Source organism: Tupaia chinensis, unplaced genomic scaffold (genome assembly GCF_000334495.1).
Source record: "Tupaia chinensis unplaced genomic scaffold, TupChi_1.0 Scaffold000316_1, whole genome shotgun sequence".
In the NCBI taxonomy this organism is placed as follows: Eukaryota; Metazoa; Chordata; class Mammalia; order Scandentia; family Tupaiidae; genus Tupaia; species Tupaia belangeri.
Genome location: NW_006159809.1, coordinates 7,022,975 through 7,039,135, shown reverse-complemented (window position 1 = coordinate 7,039,135; position 16,161 = coordinate 7,022,975). Strand labels below are relative to the sequence as shown.

At 42.6% G+C, this 16,161-nt stretch overlaps 1 protein-coding gene across 3 annotated transcripts in view; it reads right to left on the bottom strand.

The window, feature by feature from the left end:
- Positions 1-3,133: 3,133 nt before the first annotated feature.
- PAIP2B (poly(A) binding protein interacting protein 2B) overlaps positions 3,134-16,161 on the bottom strand; it is a 91,902-nt gene continuing 78,874 nt past the window's right edge. For all 3 annotated transcript variants that reach the window (XM_006151266.2, XM_006151265.3, XM_027772970.1), the window contains exons 3-4: positions 7,670-7,846; positions 3,134-6,291 (exon numbers count right to left, since the gene is read on the bottom strand). In XM_006151266.2, coding sequence (XP_006151328.1) covers positions 6,235-6,291; positions 7,670-7,846 — 234 coding nt within the window. In that variant the 3' untranslated portion in view covers positions 3,134-6,234. The remainder of the gene's footprint in view (positions 6,292-7,669; positions 7,847-16,161) is intronic.

Genomic DNA, 16,161 nt, shown 5'->3' with positions numbered 1-16,161 from the left:
TGCATTTTATTCTTATTTTATTGAGATTCTCAACAGCTGCCATTTAGTTTGTATAGCAAACTTTTTAAAAAGTAACTTTTTTCCCCATTTTTGATGTTTTTATGAAAATTATTTTAATGTTAAAGCCCAGGTCCTCCCCCCATGTTTTACTAACTATCATATAATGTTTATCTAGGAAAACAAAACAAAAGCAAAAACAGCTTTTCAACAGTGAACCGGAATAAGGGTCCAAAATCCAGAGACAGAAGGCAAGAAATCACCCCCACCCCCATGAGGGATGGCCATGCCGCAATCTCTTCTCTTTCATTCTCTTCTCAGAATTTTGGGGACACATTTTTCAACACTGAACCGGAATAAGAGTCCAAAATCCAGACCTTCTGGGCCTGTTGGAGGTGCCAGGCTGCCCCAGGGCACTGCCAGCACTTCACCATCCACACCAACATTGGGGTGGGCCATGCACAAACCCTCTGGGGTCTTCTGGTTCCACAAGCTCCACCCCTTTTCTCCTCTCCACCTCTGCCGTTGACCCTCCTTCCCTCTAAATCTAACGAAGTCAGCGCCATCTATAATGTGTGTTCAGCTTCGTAAATGGAGACAGATGACCATGTTTAGAAAGTTTAGATTCCCCCATCCAGTCTAGGGGAGGGAAAACATCCAACATAGCACGAACGGTCTCACTTTTGTCCACTGAAACACGCTCATACTTATTACATGGATTTATCAATGCTTCCAAAGTCCTGACGTGCAGTGGACGGCACAAAAGGTCCTTAGAAAAAAGTTGCAAAGTTATCAAAAATGCCCCCAGCAGTTCCGGCTCCTCCAGTGGAGCTTCTGATGCAAAGTTGGTTCTGTTCAGTGGCGCAGCAGCTTTCTCTAGGAGCCCTTTGTCCACAAAGGTCCATTTAGACCACAGAAACTTGAAATCCAAATGTGCAATGCTCTCTGCTGACAAAATGTAGTGCATGTGTCCATCAACGGAATAATGCCCAGCAATAAAAGGAACAGGCTACCAAAATGCGTGTCATAGATGAACCTCAAAAATATGCTAAATAAAGAGAGCCAGACACGAGACCACATACTGTATGATTCCGTCAATATGAAATGTCCCGAAACGGCGAAGCCTTGGAGACAGAACAGAGGCCAGGGGTTGCCTGGAGCTGGGGGTGGGAAGCAGGAAGGATTTTATGGGAGGGATGAAATACTCTGAAATCGAGTAATGCTTATGGCTGCGCCACCAAGGGAAGTTCCTAAAATCATTATGTATTTGAAATGGGTGAGCCTTATGAGATGTAAGATATTCCTATTGAAATAACTAAAAAAACAAAACAAAACAAAAAAGGGACTGCCTGCCTCCCAAACTACCCTTCAAGCATTAAACATTTTTGAAGGCTTATAATCAACAAGATTATCACTTAGTGTTGATTTACAAAGTGAAACATTTTACTGTTCTCTACAAATGCATGTAACTACAAATGCATCAGTAACTATACAATAGTAACACTGTTTAGATGTTACCGTTATCTTAGTATTTTTTTTGTAATATTAGCCTACATGTTTATAATTTTTAAATAAAGCGTGGCCAGTAAGGAGGTAGGAGGGGGGAAAAAAACTCAGCAAATCTTACAAAGAGATTCCTAGTAAAATCTAAGGGAGCTTTCTCTTTTAAAATAAAGATGATGGTTCTGTCTCTTTACAGATTTCTCTACGTCATTATAGATAGAGTGATATTTGTCTATCTGTCCTATTCCCTTGACCCCCTAAAAATGAGGTGGGCTGGGAATAGCAGCAGGGGTTTGGGCCGTGGGGGCAGAAGGCCAAGTGAAAAGAGGCCAAGGAATATGCAGGAGTATTTCCTCAGCTCGGCCTCCCGCTCCCCTGGCCCTGTCACCAATAGCAGCTTTACCATGGGAGATGAAAACAGAGGAGGAAAAAGGTCCGAATGGTGACTAAACAGGTCTGTGAGAGAATTCACAAGGCGGCAGAGCAGTAGCTGCAGAAGGTTCTCGGCATACCACTCAGTGAGATCAGCAGAACTAATGACCTCTATGGGCAATGAGGGGTGAAATGACTCCCTCTATGGGAATTGCAGACAGAGGCAGGAGGTGATCAAAGCCCCCGTTATATACTAAATCAGGGTCAGTCCCCCTGTTGTCTCCCCTACTTCCCAAATGGTGATGTCTGCATTATCCCAGAGGAGGGCAGACTTTTCCAGTGGGTGGACAGCTCCAAACCTTGTTCCATGTGTCAGGTTTCTAGCAGTTCCCATACCTCAGTATCACTGAAAATAAGAAAGCTCGTCAGTCTGTAATGCCAGGACCCTTACCAAAGGCGGCCTGCCCCACTCTGATCACAGTAGGGTTCCTCAGGAGCACAGGCAGTCATGTCTACACAGGGTCTGTGGCAGCCCTAACCCAGGAAGACCCACTCAGGCTGTTTGCTCTGACTACCTCTTCATGGGGTTTTGTTAACATGTAAATTGTCAGAGAATTTACCTGACCTCCTTACTTCCCAGTCTCTCCCAAACCAAGACAAAACTTTGACATTAGGGCAACGATTTGCGTAATGGTGCTCAGTATTTCACTAAAAAAAAAAAAATCTACTTTTAAGCCATAGCTAGCATTATAAAGAGACTCCAGCGGCTGTGACTTTGGAAACTAAAGGTGCTGCAAAGGTCCAGCCTTTTCCTTAAGCTCTGTTCTGACTTGACCTTTTGTGATTCCCAAAAGCCAGCTATTTTTTATTTTCATTTTTTGAGAGATTTTTGTTATAGGGTGCGTGCATTTGCCAGAGAGACAGAGACAGAAAGCAAGAACTACCCACCCCCTCCACACACACACACACATACTCGGGAATGGCCATACCACAATCCCTTCTCCATTCTCCTCTCAGGATCTTGGGCACGCACACACACACATCTGGCATGAGTTTTAAGCCTCCAGGTTCACGATCTGAACCGTGGTTGACTACATGGGAGTCCAATAACGTAACCATTATGCCATCTGCTCATTCCCCCAAAAGAGAACTATTACACTTAGAAACTGACCCAAAGAACCAGAGCTGCATGTGCTCAGGTCTACTCTGTATCATTGAGTTATCTACAACAGTTTAAAGGCTGGAAGAAATAGAAAAGGCATTCCTTTATTTATTTATTTACTTTCTCCCTTGAAGAGAAAGAGACCAATTACTTTAACCTTGGAGTTTTAGAGTTGAATAATCCCAATAATTAAAAATCAACCATTAAAAACCTAATATTGGGATCAGCCAGATCGGCAGCTGTTAAAAATACATATTTCGTTTCTATACAAATTCTCAAACTTCCAGTTGTCAATAAATAGAAGAGTGACTTAAATTCAAAATCAAAATTATTACCTATAAATACTAGCCTCACCATTAAAGGGTAAAAGCGTCCAGCCTGGGTTGAACTCAGAACATCCTATGAGGGAAAAGTCAGAGGCCTACAACTTGTGGCAAGTTCCTAGAGCGCTCTGAAGACCTTCCAGCCCTTCCCCAGTAAAATCCAACCAGACCTGCATGCATTTTTAACTAAGAAGTTGGTAAACTCCAACCACTGTGTTTCTGTTTTGTTTTAGCCAGGGTCTTGCTGTATCCTGCTTCTGCCTCGGCCTCTCAGCCTCCCAGCTGGGATCTCAGACACTGGCTGCTGCACCTGACCTTTAGGTTGGACTGAGAATCGAACCTGGGCCTCCCATGTGGTCCAAACTCGAGGAGCACAGTGTCACAGCTGTGAGCACCAGTGCGGCTGTGAAGTTGGTAAACTTAACTATAGCTGAGCCTGTGATCTGGGTGGCACCTGGGTTCCCACCTCACACTAAAAAGCAGATGGTGAGAAGAGGGGGCTACAAGAGGGACCACTGGAACCTCGGTCCTACATGTTACAAAGGATCCCCTTGCCAGGTGCTTTCTGATCCTCAAGTTGGCGCACTCTGTGCCTGGCTACGAGTGGAAACTTCAGCCCTCAGAGTTCATGCTTATCTAACATAACACTGTCCTATCCCGACCAAATATACCTGTGAGCCCAGCTGAAGACCGACATCCTAGTTGGACCAGCACAGCAGAAGGCAAGGGGGGCCCTTCGGACAGGACCTAGTAGCTCAGTTGCTCTTTGGTACCAAAAGAGCAAACCTTTAGGATAAATGGCTCGATCTTGGATCCCTGTTAGTTTCTAGATGGGCATCCAAACAAGAATCCATTGTGCTGGTTGTGACAGAGATGCCCAGTGTTGAAAATGGCTCTTTCTGTAATTGTAACACATTTCCAACAGTCTTCAGAATTCTCAGCTTAGACAGGCTAATGGAGACTGAAGGTGAAAAAGTAGCCCCAGAAAAGAGATTTCCTCCATTTATCTACTTCCATGTCTTCTCCATAGAGGAAACAACCCCTAGCTGAAAGCTGAAGCTGGAATAAAGATGCTGCTTCATGCACAGTCTTCCCTGAAGTAAAGTCTACAGCCCACTCTTCTGACATAGAGGCTCTGGGAGTTAATATGCATGCTTGGCAATACAAGTTCCCTAAGCCGCTCGTCTGTGACATGTCATCTAACATGAAGGCCATTTTTCAAATACACCACCCTAGAGACTCGAATGAGGGAAAAGATGTAAATTTGTCTTTTAAATCTGACATTAGCCTGTGGCTATTCAAAAAGTCAACAAAGGACTTCATAAGAAAAAGAATTCCTTCAGCTTTCCAGACCCTAGTCCTTTCCTTCCAACCTCTGTCCCACACTCACATACTGAACCTACACTGACTTTATTTCAAGTTACGTGACCTTTTCCTCACGGGCAAATCACACAGTACAGCAGCAGTCAGACAGAAGCCACCATCACCCTCAGGCCTCTGCAAGTCCTTGTCCAGGAAGAAGGACCAGGACTAGGCACGCCCTCTTCTATACGACTGTCACCCACATCTCTCTATAAAGGCAGCTCCTGAGGTTGGGCTCAGTTCCTTAGGAGTAGCAACAAAAGACCCCAGTGAGTTATCAACAAAACCCCAGTGAAACCCCAAAGACAGAAGGAATACACCCAGAGAGGCCAATCTAAAAAATTTGCACAGCTGATATGTGGGAACAATGAAATTTCGTAGTAGCTGAAAGTACATAGGCGAGCTGGTTCGTGGCCATGTGTGTCAAGCAAGGCCCACTCTGCTAGGTGTTCTGAGCTCCTTTGGATAATTCTCTAAGGTGAGGAGAAGTATCCAAACTGTGAGTGAACTGAGCTTCTTGCCAGTACTCTGAAAATATGTTTCTTTGAAAAAGTACATAAATCTCTGAAGGAATTAAGATACCAGGAAAACTAAGTGTGGATGAAGCTGGGGAAAAAAATCTTGTCCAAATAAATTTAGGACACAACCAATAGGATTCAAAGATGACTTCTCCAGGCTTAAGCCTATGGCCAGTGAGGCTGGCTCTTACACCTTTGGTTAACACTCTTCTTAAAAACTGAGCAAGGGTCGGGGTGGGGTGGTAAGGACACGGGAATGACACGTGAGGGGCAGAGTGAACCCTGGCACTATTATTTTACCTTGCAAATGAGTCCGATGGTAGCTGGAAACAGAGGCTTAAGAACAGAACAGTAACAAGTGACGTGACAGTCACCATCATGGTCCTCCCCTTCTGATTGACACCTTTCATCAACTATCAAGACTTACTGTAAACCGAGAACTGAAAGTCTGTTTTCCTGAATGGGGCTCAGGGCAGGGATCCGTGGGTCTTGTATCCCAGTTTATCTGAGGATGCTCCAGGGGCTGAGCCCATGTTCTGGGCTGCTTCTTCCACTTTCCAACCAGCCAGACGGACACACTCCACAGGTGGCTCTTCAGGTGTTCGCTGCCCCTGGCAGGTATATAGTGGCGCGAGAAGGGCATTTCTTAAACACCTGGTTTTTCTTGGTCAGCTTATTTTGTTTAAACACACACAGCAGAACATTCCTGATGAAGGGGGAAAAACCTGCAATTTCCTTAACTTAAGAGCTAATGAATAACAAATACAAAACAGGAAACTGCTCCAAATGAAAAGGCAGTAGAACAGAAGAGAAATACTCAGAGGCTTGGAGATTAAGACTGAGCACATTAGTTACTCAGAGTCACAGTATCAAGTTAAACCACCATCACCCCTTCCCCACTCTGCACCCCTCACCCCCCACCCCCAGCTTGGCCATTTTGTGATCAGCATTCCCAGATGTGGGGACAGAGAAAGCCTCCTTGAAGCTTTCTGCCGGCTCAGTACTTCACTCCTGGAATAAACTCCTTGGCATCCGGATTCAGGTTACTTTTGCTCTGAAATAAGAACCAAGAGATAATAAATCCCCAGGCAAGCTGCTCTTTAAAACTCACTTTGTCCCCCTTTTCAGTATTAGCAATACCTTCCCCTTAGCCTTAAGGAGAGGAAAAAAAAATGCCTCTAACAACCTATGACTGCTGGGCGCCTCTCCACAGCTCCTGACGTCCTCAGCCCTGACTGAGTTCACTTTCTCCTTCCTGTTTCAGACTCCTGGCCCCTTCATGATGCTTTTCAAAGTCTCACCAGAGACCTGGAAGTTCAACTCCAGAAAGAATTCTTCAATTCACTGAGTACCCTAACTTGGTGAAAATCAAGGTATTTCATCAAACCAGTTTGGTTACCACAACCTGTTTTTATTTTGTTGTTGTTGTTGTTGTTTCAGTTTTTGCTATAGGTCGTGTGCACTTGATGGACAGGGCAGAGAGAGAGATATTATCCCCCAGGAAGAATGGCCACATGGCAATCCTTTCCCCTGAATTCTCCTCTTGGGGTTTTGGGTACGCACAACACATGCGCCTGGTGCTGTCTCTCAAACCACTAGGTCCAAGATTTGAACCATGCAGTCAGTCACGTGGGAACCCAGCTCGTTAACCACCACACCATGGGGTATAGTAACCCTGTAATCCTTTTTCCTCCATCTCTCCCTCCTTTTGGGATTTTGGGCCCATATACACATGTGCCAGGCATATTTCTCAAGCTGCTGAGTCCAGGACTCGAACTGTGTGGTTGGCCATGTGAGATCCAGCTTTAACCATCAGGCCATGGAGTCAGCCTACTGCAATCTCTGTTTTACTTCATCTTTCCATACCCTCTTTGCTAACTACTCTCTCATTACATCCCAACCCTGCAAACTGCAGGGCACTGGCATCAGAACGCCAGCTGGGTGAGAGCTGCATCACTCAGAGAGTCGTTAACGCGTAAAAGGTAGGGGATTCATTGATCTGGGCTCCTAAATGGGTAATGGGCTTTCAGGAGTATGGTTTTTGCAAAATGAAGAGGCAATTTTTATAATGGAATCATTCAGGAAGATATTAAATACAGATTTAGGAAACAGTAAAAGAGAAAGACACCCACAAATGATCATTTGAAACCAAACTTTCAGTGTTCCAATTTTTATCCTTATTCCCAATCATACTTGGAAAAGCCCATTAGGAAAAAATGAAAGTTGGTGACATTGGCAACAACACTGTTTCCATACTGCTTTATAAGGAACGATACGTCTTGAATACAGCCTGTTATCAAAGCCCTTATGAGGAGAGAACTGCAGCTCAGAGGGCTCCAGGGACTTGCCAAGGCTGTGGAACCACAACGAGAGCATGTGACTCCAAACCCATACCTTCACTACATCGCACATGGGACTCATATGGCTCTTACCAAAATATCTTCAGAATCATGACCGTCGCTGACTGACAGTCCATTTAACTGCTGCTGCAACTGTCCCATAGCCTGAGGCAGGTCTCGTGACGGGATAAACCAGTCTTGGTCTTCTTCATCCAGCATTTCCTGGAAGCAACGGTCCAAGAAATCTTGCTCCTGCAGTTCCTCCTCCACCTAGAAAGGAAATGGGGCAGCTCATATTTACTGTCCCAGCGGGACCCAGCCCTTCCAGTCCCCCTTCTGCCCCTTTCCTTTCAGGGGGTTACTACACCGTAATTACAAATGATCTTGTATGAGCTAAAAATTAAGACACTTTGGGACTAGCAGATGGCCTGATGGCTACATCAATGGACTCCTATGTAGTCGACTGTGGTTCGAGTCTCAGATCCGGTGGTTTAAACTCATGCGTGCCTGCACAAGATCCCGAGAAGAGAATGGAGAAGAGATTGCGGCATGACCATTCCCCCGGGGGGTAATTTCTTGCTTTCTGTTTCTCTGTCTCTCTCTGTTTTTCTGGCGAGGGCATGCGCCCTGTAGCAAAAACCTCTCCAAAATAAATAAGTAAATAAATAAAGTAAGACACTTAACAGAACGAGAGAAGTTACCCCCCGGGGGGATAGCCACTCTGCAATCCCTTCTCCATTCTCCTCTTAGGACGAACATGTGCCCAGCAGGAGTTTAAGCCACCAGATCCGAGACTCAAACTGCAGTTGACTACATGGGAGTCCAGCGACGTAGCCATTAGGCCATTTGCTGGTCCCCAGAATTAAGACACTTCTAATGACTGGCTAGAGAAAACATAATTTTGAGTTTTTTTTTTTTTGTGCCAAACTCCATCAACAGTAAGACTTAGGAAAAAGTCAAAATAGCAGAAATTCCAGATCTTCACAGATCTTCAAGATCTCTAAAAAGTGACACAGTCATTTTCTATTTAAAAGGCATTTAGAAAAACCATTTTGGAGCTTAAATTCTTTTTTCAATTTTGTTAAGAAGTAATCCTTCTTAAATTTCCCACTTTATGAGAAGTATGAAAAAGATACAGGCAGGTCAGCAGGTGGCATGGTGGTTGGGAAGCTGGATTCCCATATGGCCGACCATGGTTCAAGTCCCAGACCTAGTGGCTTACTTTCTCTCTCTCTCTCATTCTCTGTCTCTCTCTGGTGAGTGTACATGCTCTACAGAAACTAAATAATAATAATAATAACGATAAATGAAATTAAATAAGTAATTCTTAAAAAAAAAAAAAGTAGTAGTATACAATCATTAATGGTGGATGCTAAATCAAAACTAACTCTTAGCTTCTGACCTAGCTGCTTTTCTGGCAATGAGCCCCCCAAGAAAAACAAAACAGAACAAAACAAAATTTTCAGAACCTTAGATATAGAGAACACTTTTTGGCATCCCACTAGAAAATATGTCAACAACTTGGTATTCTTTCAAGGTAACTAATATATGAATATTTAAGCAATTCCATATTTATTTATTTATTTTTAATTTCCCAGAGGGCAGGTGTACTCACGAGAGAGAGAGGGAGAAAATACCTTCAGTCGGGGGAGGTCACACCTCTCTCCCTTTTCCATTTCTCCGTCCTGTCAGGATTTGAGGCATGCATGCACATTCACATGATCCCAGAATATTTTTCAAGCTTTTGGGACTGGAACTCAAACCACGCTGTTGGTCATGTAGGATTTGGCTCCTTTAACCACTAGGCCACAGATCTGGCCTAAATCTCTCTCTTAAACATTGCCTTAAACTAAAGCAATATGTACAAGGGTTTTCAAAAAGTTCATAGAGAATGCATACTGTGACAAAACTATGCATGGATTTCTAAAATTTTTTGTACCAAAATAAACTTGTACTATATTGTTATGACATGTCTGAACAGAATCTAGTTTGAGGAGAGCCTGTTGGAACTTTTTAAAGAATATGATAATTTAGATAATTTTTTTCTGGGTTGGGAGTTTGGGTCATTTCTCACCTTTCTAAGAAGGCAGAATCTTAATAGAATACCTGTTTACGTATTTCTCTAGAAGGCCAAATCCTGTAATAGTGGCCATGTGTTGCACATGAAAATTTGTAGTTAATCAATATTAAGTAAATTTGTTTGAACAATCTCGAAAAAAAAAAAAAATCTAGTTTGAGGCACTAAGAAGGATAAGAGCCCCTGTCAGAGAACCCTGAATTCTGCTGAAACTGAAGCAAGAACAAACATCAAATTTATGGTGGAGCAATGGTGAAATCATTGATGCTTTATGAAAAGTTTATGGGGATAATGTTCAAAGAAACCAGCAGTTTATAAATGGATAACTCCTCTTAAGGAGGGACAAGACAATGTTGACGATGACACTGGCAGCAGCAGGCCATCCACAGTGATTTCTTTCTTTTTAAGAAATTTCTTGTCAGAGGGTGTGTGTGCTGACCAGCAAGAGAGAGAAAAGAGGCAGGAAAGCGAGAAAGCAACCCCCCACCACCAATGAGGAAAGGTCATACTGAATCTCTTCTCTATTTCTCCCTCCTATCAGGATCTAGGACTCATATGCACATGTGCCCAGAGTGTTTTTCTTTTCCTTTTTAAATATCTTATTCTATATATTATTTAATTTGACCAGAGAGGCAGAGAGAGGGAGAGAAAGGGAAAGTAAGAAAGCAAGCTGCCAGGTCTGAGACTCAAACCACGGTCAGCTATGTGGAGGTCCATAGTCTTAACCACCACACCACCTGCCGGTCCCCCAGAGTGTTTTTCAAGCTGCCAGCCCTGGGATTTGAATGGTGGCTGGTCATGTGGGATCTGGCTCCCTTGACCACTAGGCTACAGGGCTAACTCTCAGTGGAAATGTTAAATGAGTGGGAACAAGATTCTGAAGCATTTCTTCATAAACAGACATAAGAGATGACACGTGGATTTCCTGTATGATCCTGAAGACAAAGCATAACCCAGAGGTGAAAGGGGTCCAGCCTAGCAAAAACTGATCAACCAAGATCAAAGACTGGGGCAGATGGTGGCACAGTGGTAACTTAATACTCGGCAAGGCTAACCCACATAGGGAGGTTCTGTGTTCACATCTGGAGACTTCCCTGAACATGCTGGGTGAACATGTGCCCATGATCCAGGGGGTACCCATCTCTCTGTTTCTCTCTCTCTTTCTCTGTCTTACTCCTACAGTAGAAAAAAGAAATAAATAAACTTAAAAGAAATAGGCTGGGCAATGGCACAGCAGTAAAACGTGATGCTCTGTGAGGCAGGCCCAGCAAGAAAGGCTGCCAGTTCAAGTCTGAAGCTCCCTGAATATGCTGGGCACACCTGTGTCCACGATCTGGGCTGGGCGAAGCTGTGGGCAGATCATGGTGTCAAGTCTCTGTTAGGGTGTTGTGTGTCTGTCTGTCTCTTTCTCCCTATCTAACTCTTAGATTAAAAAAGGAAGACTAGCTGAAGTAGACCTCTATTTTGAACTCCTCTCTATATTGGAAACTTGCTTTCTCCTTTTGCCAGAGTGATGAACACTCCTAGCGTCTTTGCTAAATAACCCAGAAGTCCCTACCCTAAGATGTTCCTTAGTGATGTAATCGCCAGTCCCCAGACCCCTTGCCCTGAGCCATGAAGACCATTAAGATTCCATTGTGTTTAGGTAGGGATGGAACATACCCTTAAGGAATGATTAACCTGCTTGTTTTTCTTTGCCTTTTTTCCCTTTTAATCCTACCCCCTAGATTTCAAGCCCTCCACTGTTACAGTGATTGCCACATCAACCCAGAAAAGAGTGTAATTTTTGCCTTTAGAATCACCCCTCACCTTGCACTCGGGGCTGCGGGGTTTTGAGAGACATGAGTCCCCTGTATGCCACCGGCTTAATCAAGAAAATTCCAATAAATTTGGCTGTGTCTGGATGTCCTTTCATTACTCGCTGATTAGACTACAACAAATGTTCCTGTGAATTCCTCTCAGGAGAGGCAATTGTGAGCATTTGGAGGGAAACCATTAAGCATTCGTGGTACAATTCTGCTTTGACTCCTCCTGACTTCTTTTTGTTTCTTTATCTTAAAAAAATCTTTAAAGGGTACCCATTAACAATGTAAATGAGACTACAATGACATAGTTAAATTCCTGAGACATTCTGTCTTTAGGCTAGTATTGTTACCTATAAAAGTGTCCTGAACTTGATGGAGCTTACGCTGAGAATTACATTTTCTATTTTTTATCGCTATCTTTTAATTACATTTTTGCACAAGCTTACTAAAAAAGTCTCTTCATATCTAGGATATTTTACACTACTTTGCAGACATTATTAATTCTTTAATTTTTTAAAAGAATTTTCGTTAACTTCATTTATTTATTTGGTTTGTTAATTCTTAGTAAACTGATTTCCTCTGCAGATTTTAGTGGGACTTTACTAGGCCTCCTGCTTCACATCTGGCCAAGTCTTTCATGTAAGCTCCCTAGTGACAGGAAGCTTCACAGCTCACTAGTGCCACCACCAGAAGGGAGGTCAAACAAAACATGATCACCCAAAATAGCCAATGCAGTTAGTAAAGTACGCCCGACTGTGAAAGACAAACCCTGTATGCCCTTCTCAATGGATCCTGAATGTCTATGGAAGAAATGGAAGGACTTGAAGATACAGAAGTACGGAGGACAGCTGTAGATACCGGAGACTGCACAGGGGTGGGGGGATGGCAGGGAGGAGAGATTAGGAGAAAGAGCTCTCCCAGCACCTACCTTCTCTTCTTTCTCAGCTTTGAAGAGAACAGTTGATGTAATAAACCACCCTGCCCAGGCGCAAGGTGGCTCAGAGATGCCCATTTGTTACTCTAAGCTGCCTGTCTTTATAAAGCGTTAAAGGAAAAACTCGTTTCTCTACTCACAGAACAGAGTGCCAAACGTGTGGGTTTTCCATATCAAACAATGATCCAGATTTCTGTGGACACCAGCTAGGTGTCCTAGAATTTAACTGAATATGGACCCCACCTAGGATTAGAGCAAATTCTGTGAGTTAAGAGATCAGTTCCACATGACTGACCACCACTTCAGTTGTCAATTGCAAATCGTGGGTACCCACGCTCTGTCTGACTTAGTACAAATTGATGGATTCCTACAACCCCCTCTGCAGGGTCCATAACCTGCTATAATGACTCACAGAACTCAAAGAAACACCTATGTTTACTGGTTTATTATAAGGGATACAAATGAACAGCCAGATGAAGAGGTACATAGGTAAGGTGGGGGAAGAGAAGGTGGAAGGAGCTCCCATGACATCCCTGGGTATACCACCCTCATAGCCCCTTCTTCTGTGTGTCAAGCTCTCTGAACTCCTTCACTGAAGGACTTTTTAAAAAGAATTGCTTATTTTATTTTATTTATCATTATTATTACTTTTTAACTTGCTACAGGGCACATGTGCTAACCAAAGACAGAGAGAGAGAGAGAAAGAGAGAGAGAGAGAGATGAGAAAGCAAGCTTCCAGGTCCAGGATTCAAACTGCAGTTGGCCATGTGGGAGTCCAGCACCTTAACCACCACACCACTTGCGGACCTAAGGGTTTTATTACATAGACATGATTGATTATGTCACTGGCCACTGGTGACTGAATTCAATCTCCATCCTGTCTTTCTTCCCCAGAGACAGTGAGGTGCGGTGAAAGTCCTAACCCTCAAATCACATGGTTGGTTTCTTGGGCTATCAGCCTCCATCTTCCAAAACTTACCTCATTAGTATAAACTCAGATCTGTTTGAAAGTATCTTATTATGGACAACAAAAGATGCTCTTCTCACTCTTATCACTCAGGAAATTCCTAGATTTTTAGGAGCTCTGTGCCAGGAACTGGGGCTGAAGACAAATACGTATTTATTACATCGCAGTTATGCTAATTGTTGAGGAGCAATACGGGTAAACAAGAGATGCCTTAGGCAGCACTAGTAGAAAGTGATCCGCTGAGGGAGCCCAGAAAACATCAGAATACAGGAGACCAAGCTAGGAAGGCAGGCACATGGATCACATGGATTTTGTTGAAATATTTCCCTGTGGTGCAGTGGTTAGGATCTCCCTGTGGTGCAGTGGTTAGGATCTATACATGTATTGGCCAACCTCAGTTCAAATGCTGGTCCCGGTGGCTTGAAAAACATGCTGGGTACAGGATGTGTGCCCAAAATTCTGACAAGGAGGAGAAATGGAAGAAAACAAGGATTGCAGCGTGACTATGCCTCATTGTAGGGATGCTTTCTCTCTCTCTCTCTGGAGAGTGCACATACTCTCTGGCAATAAAAACAGAACAAACATACGCATATGTACATATATAATATACTATATATATTATGAACACATGTGCATACATATATACACACCTATATATGTGTGTGTATACAGATATAAAATGCCTGTACTGCCAGTATTTTTTTTTTTTTTTGAGTATGTATAACTCCAGTATTAGAAACTGGGGCTTATGCAACTTTATTCAAACTTACAATCAATCAATCAATCAAACTGTATATATATATATATGTGTGTGTGTGTGTTTATATTATTTTTATGGCTTTTTTCTTTTGTAAAAGTATTTTATGAATTTTCCAAAGTATCCTGGGTTTGATATTACTATTCTCAGTGTCAGGCCCCGTCTAGGAATATAGTTGGTAACAAACTTAATTGCAGTGCTGGAGGCCATGTAGTCAGCCTAGGGTTCAGATTCCTAGGCTGGGCACATTTGTGTGCATCCAGATCCTGAGGGCTGGAGGGCTGGGAAAATGGGATCATGGTGGGACAAGACTTCATTGAGATGCTTCTCTTTCTTTCTCAATCTATCTCTTGTATAGGTGCATATACTCTCTTTCATGAATAAAATTTAAAAACTTTAAAAATATTTTCAGTGTCATTAACTTTTACATCATTTGTAACTGTGGGTTTTACTATCTTCTTTAACCGAAGTTCAACTACAAGTTAAAATTTTTCTCTGGGCCCGGTCATAGTGGCACAGGAGTAATGCAATGTTCTGCAATGCTGGAGGCCATTGTAAGATCAGGATTTGGTTCCTGGGTCAACCTGTACATGTGAACACCTGTGTCCAAGATCCTGGCTGATTGAAAGGCTGGAAGTCAGAACTGTGGCATGAGATCCCATTGAGGGGGCTTCTGTCTCTCTCTCATGAAAGAGAAATACTTTAAAAATAATCCTTTTTTTCTGAAAAGTTAATGATTTTTTTAAAAAAAAATCAATCAATCAATTAATTAATTAATTAATTTGACCAGAGAGGGACAGAGAGAGAGAGAAAGGGAAAGTGAGAAAGCAAGCTGCCAGGTCTAGGACTCGAACCATGGTTGGCCATGTGGGAGTCCAGTGCCCTTAACCAACATACCATCTGAGTGCACCAAGTTCAAGATTTTTTATTAATTAAATTCTCCATGGCCTGAAAATATGACTATACAATATATACTTTATAGTTACTCAAGTCTTTTTCTATAGCTTAACATTGGGTTGTCAAAAAAGTCATGACAAATCTTCTGTTTTTCTATGCAAAAATGCATCATGAGTTTTCCAACAAGCCAATAGATTCTGGATTATTAAAATTGACCTAATAGTATTAAAAATAATATATTTGCTATCCATACTATACGAAATTCAATATATGTTAATTAAATCAAGATTATATAAATATTTTATATCCCAATAATGTATTGCTACTTAATCAATCAAAACATTTACATCATTTCATTTTAGTAATTTGCTAGGGGAAATGTGTACTTACTGCAGAGACAAAGAGAGAAAGGGGGTAAGTAAGAAAGCACCCCCTGGGGGGCGGTGGTCACACCACAATCTCTTCTCCTTTCTCCTCTCAGGATTTTGGGGACACATGCATATGTGCCCAGCATGCTTTTCAAACTGCTGGGTCTGGGACTCAACTGCACTGTCAGCCATGTGGGATCCAGCTGCCTTTACCACACTACTCTTTGGCCCTTGGTCAAAGCTTTTAGTATATTATCTGGCTCAATAAATATTTGCTGAATAAATTTAGGTAAGGTCTAGAGGCTGGGGTAGAATGGTGTATTCCTGTGGCCTTAGTTTCTTGGGAGGCTGAGGCAGGAGGCTCAGTGAGACACTGAGTGTCACAGTGAGACACTGTTTTCATGGAAAAAATAAAAAAGGCCCACCTATGGGTGGCCTAGGCATTAGGGCATATTGGAGCCATATGAAAAGCCCTTGGGGTTTAGATGCTAGGTCACCCTAAACACACTGTGTGCACCCACAGTTCTGGCTGGCTGGAAGGCTGGAGTGGAAGGGTATTTTGGTGTGATGAGACTCTGTCAAGGGGACCTGTTTTTTTCCCTCTTCCCTTCACTCCCTTCACATGCATGGAAAAAGAAAAGTTATGTTCTCTCATTACTATGTGGATTCTTTCTTGTAATAATTTTTTCTTTATATATTTTATTGTTATGTTGTTTGAAAAAATATTAATAAATGGAAAACTTCCATTATTTAGCTTATCTTTTTTTTTTTTTTTTTGAG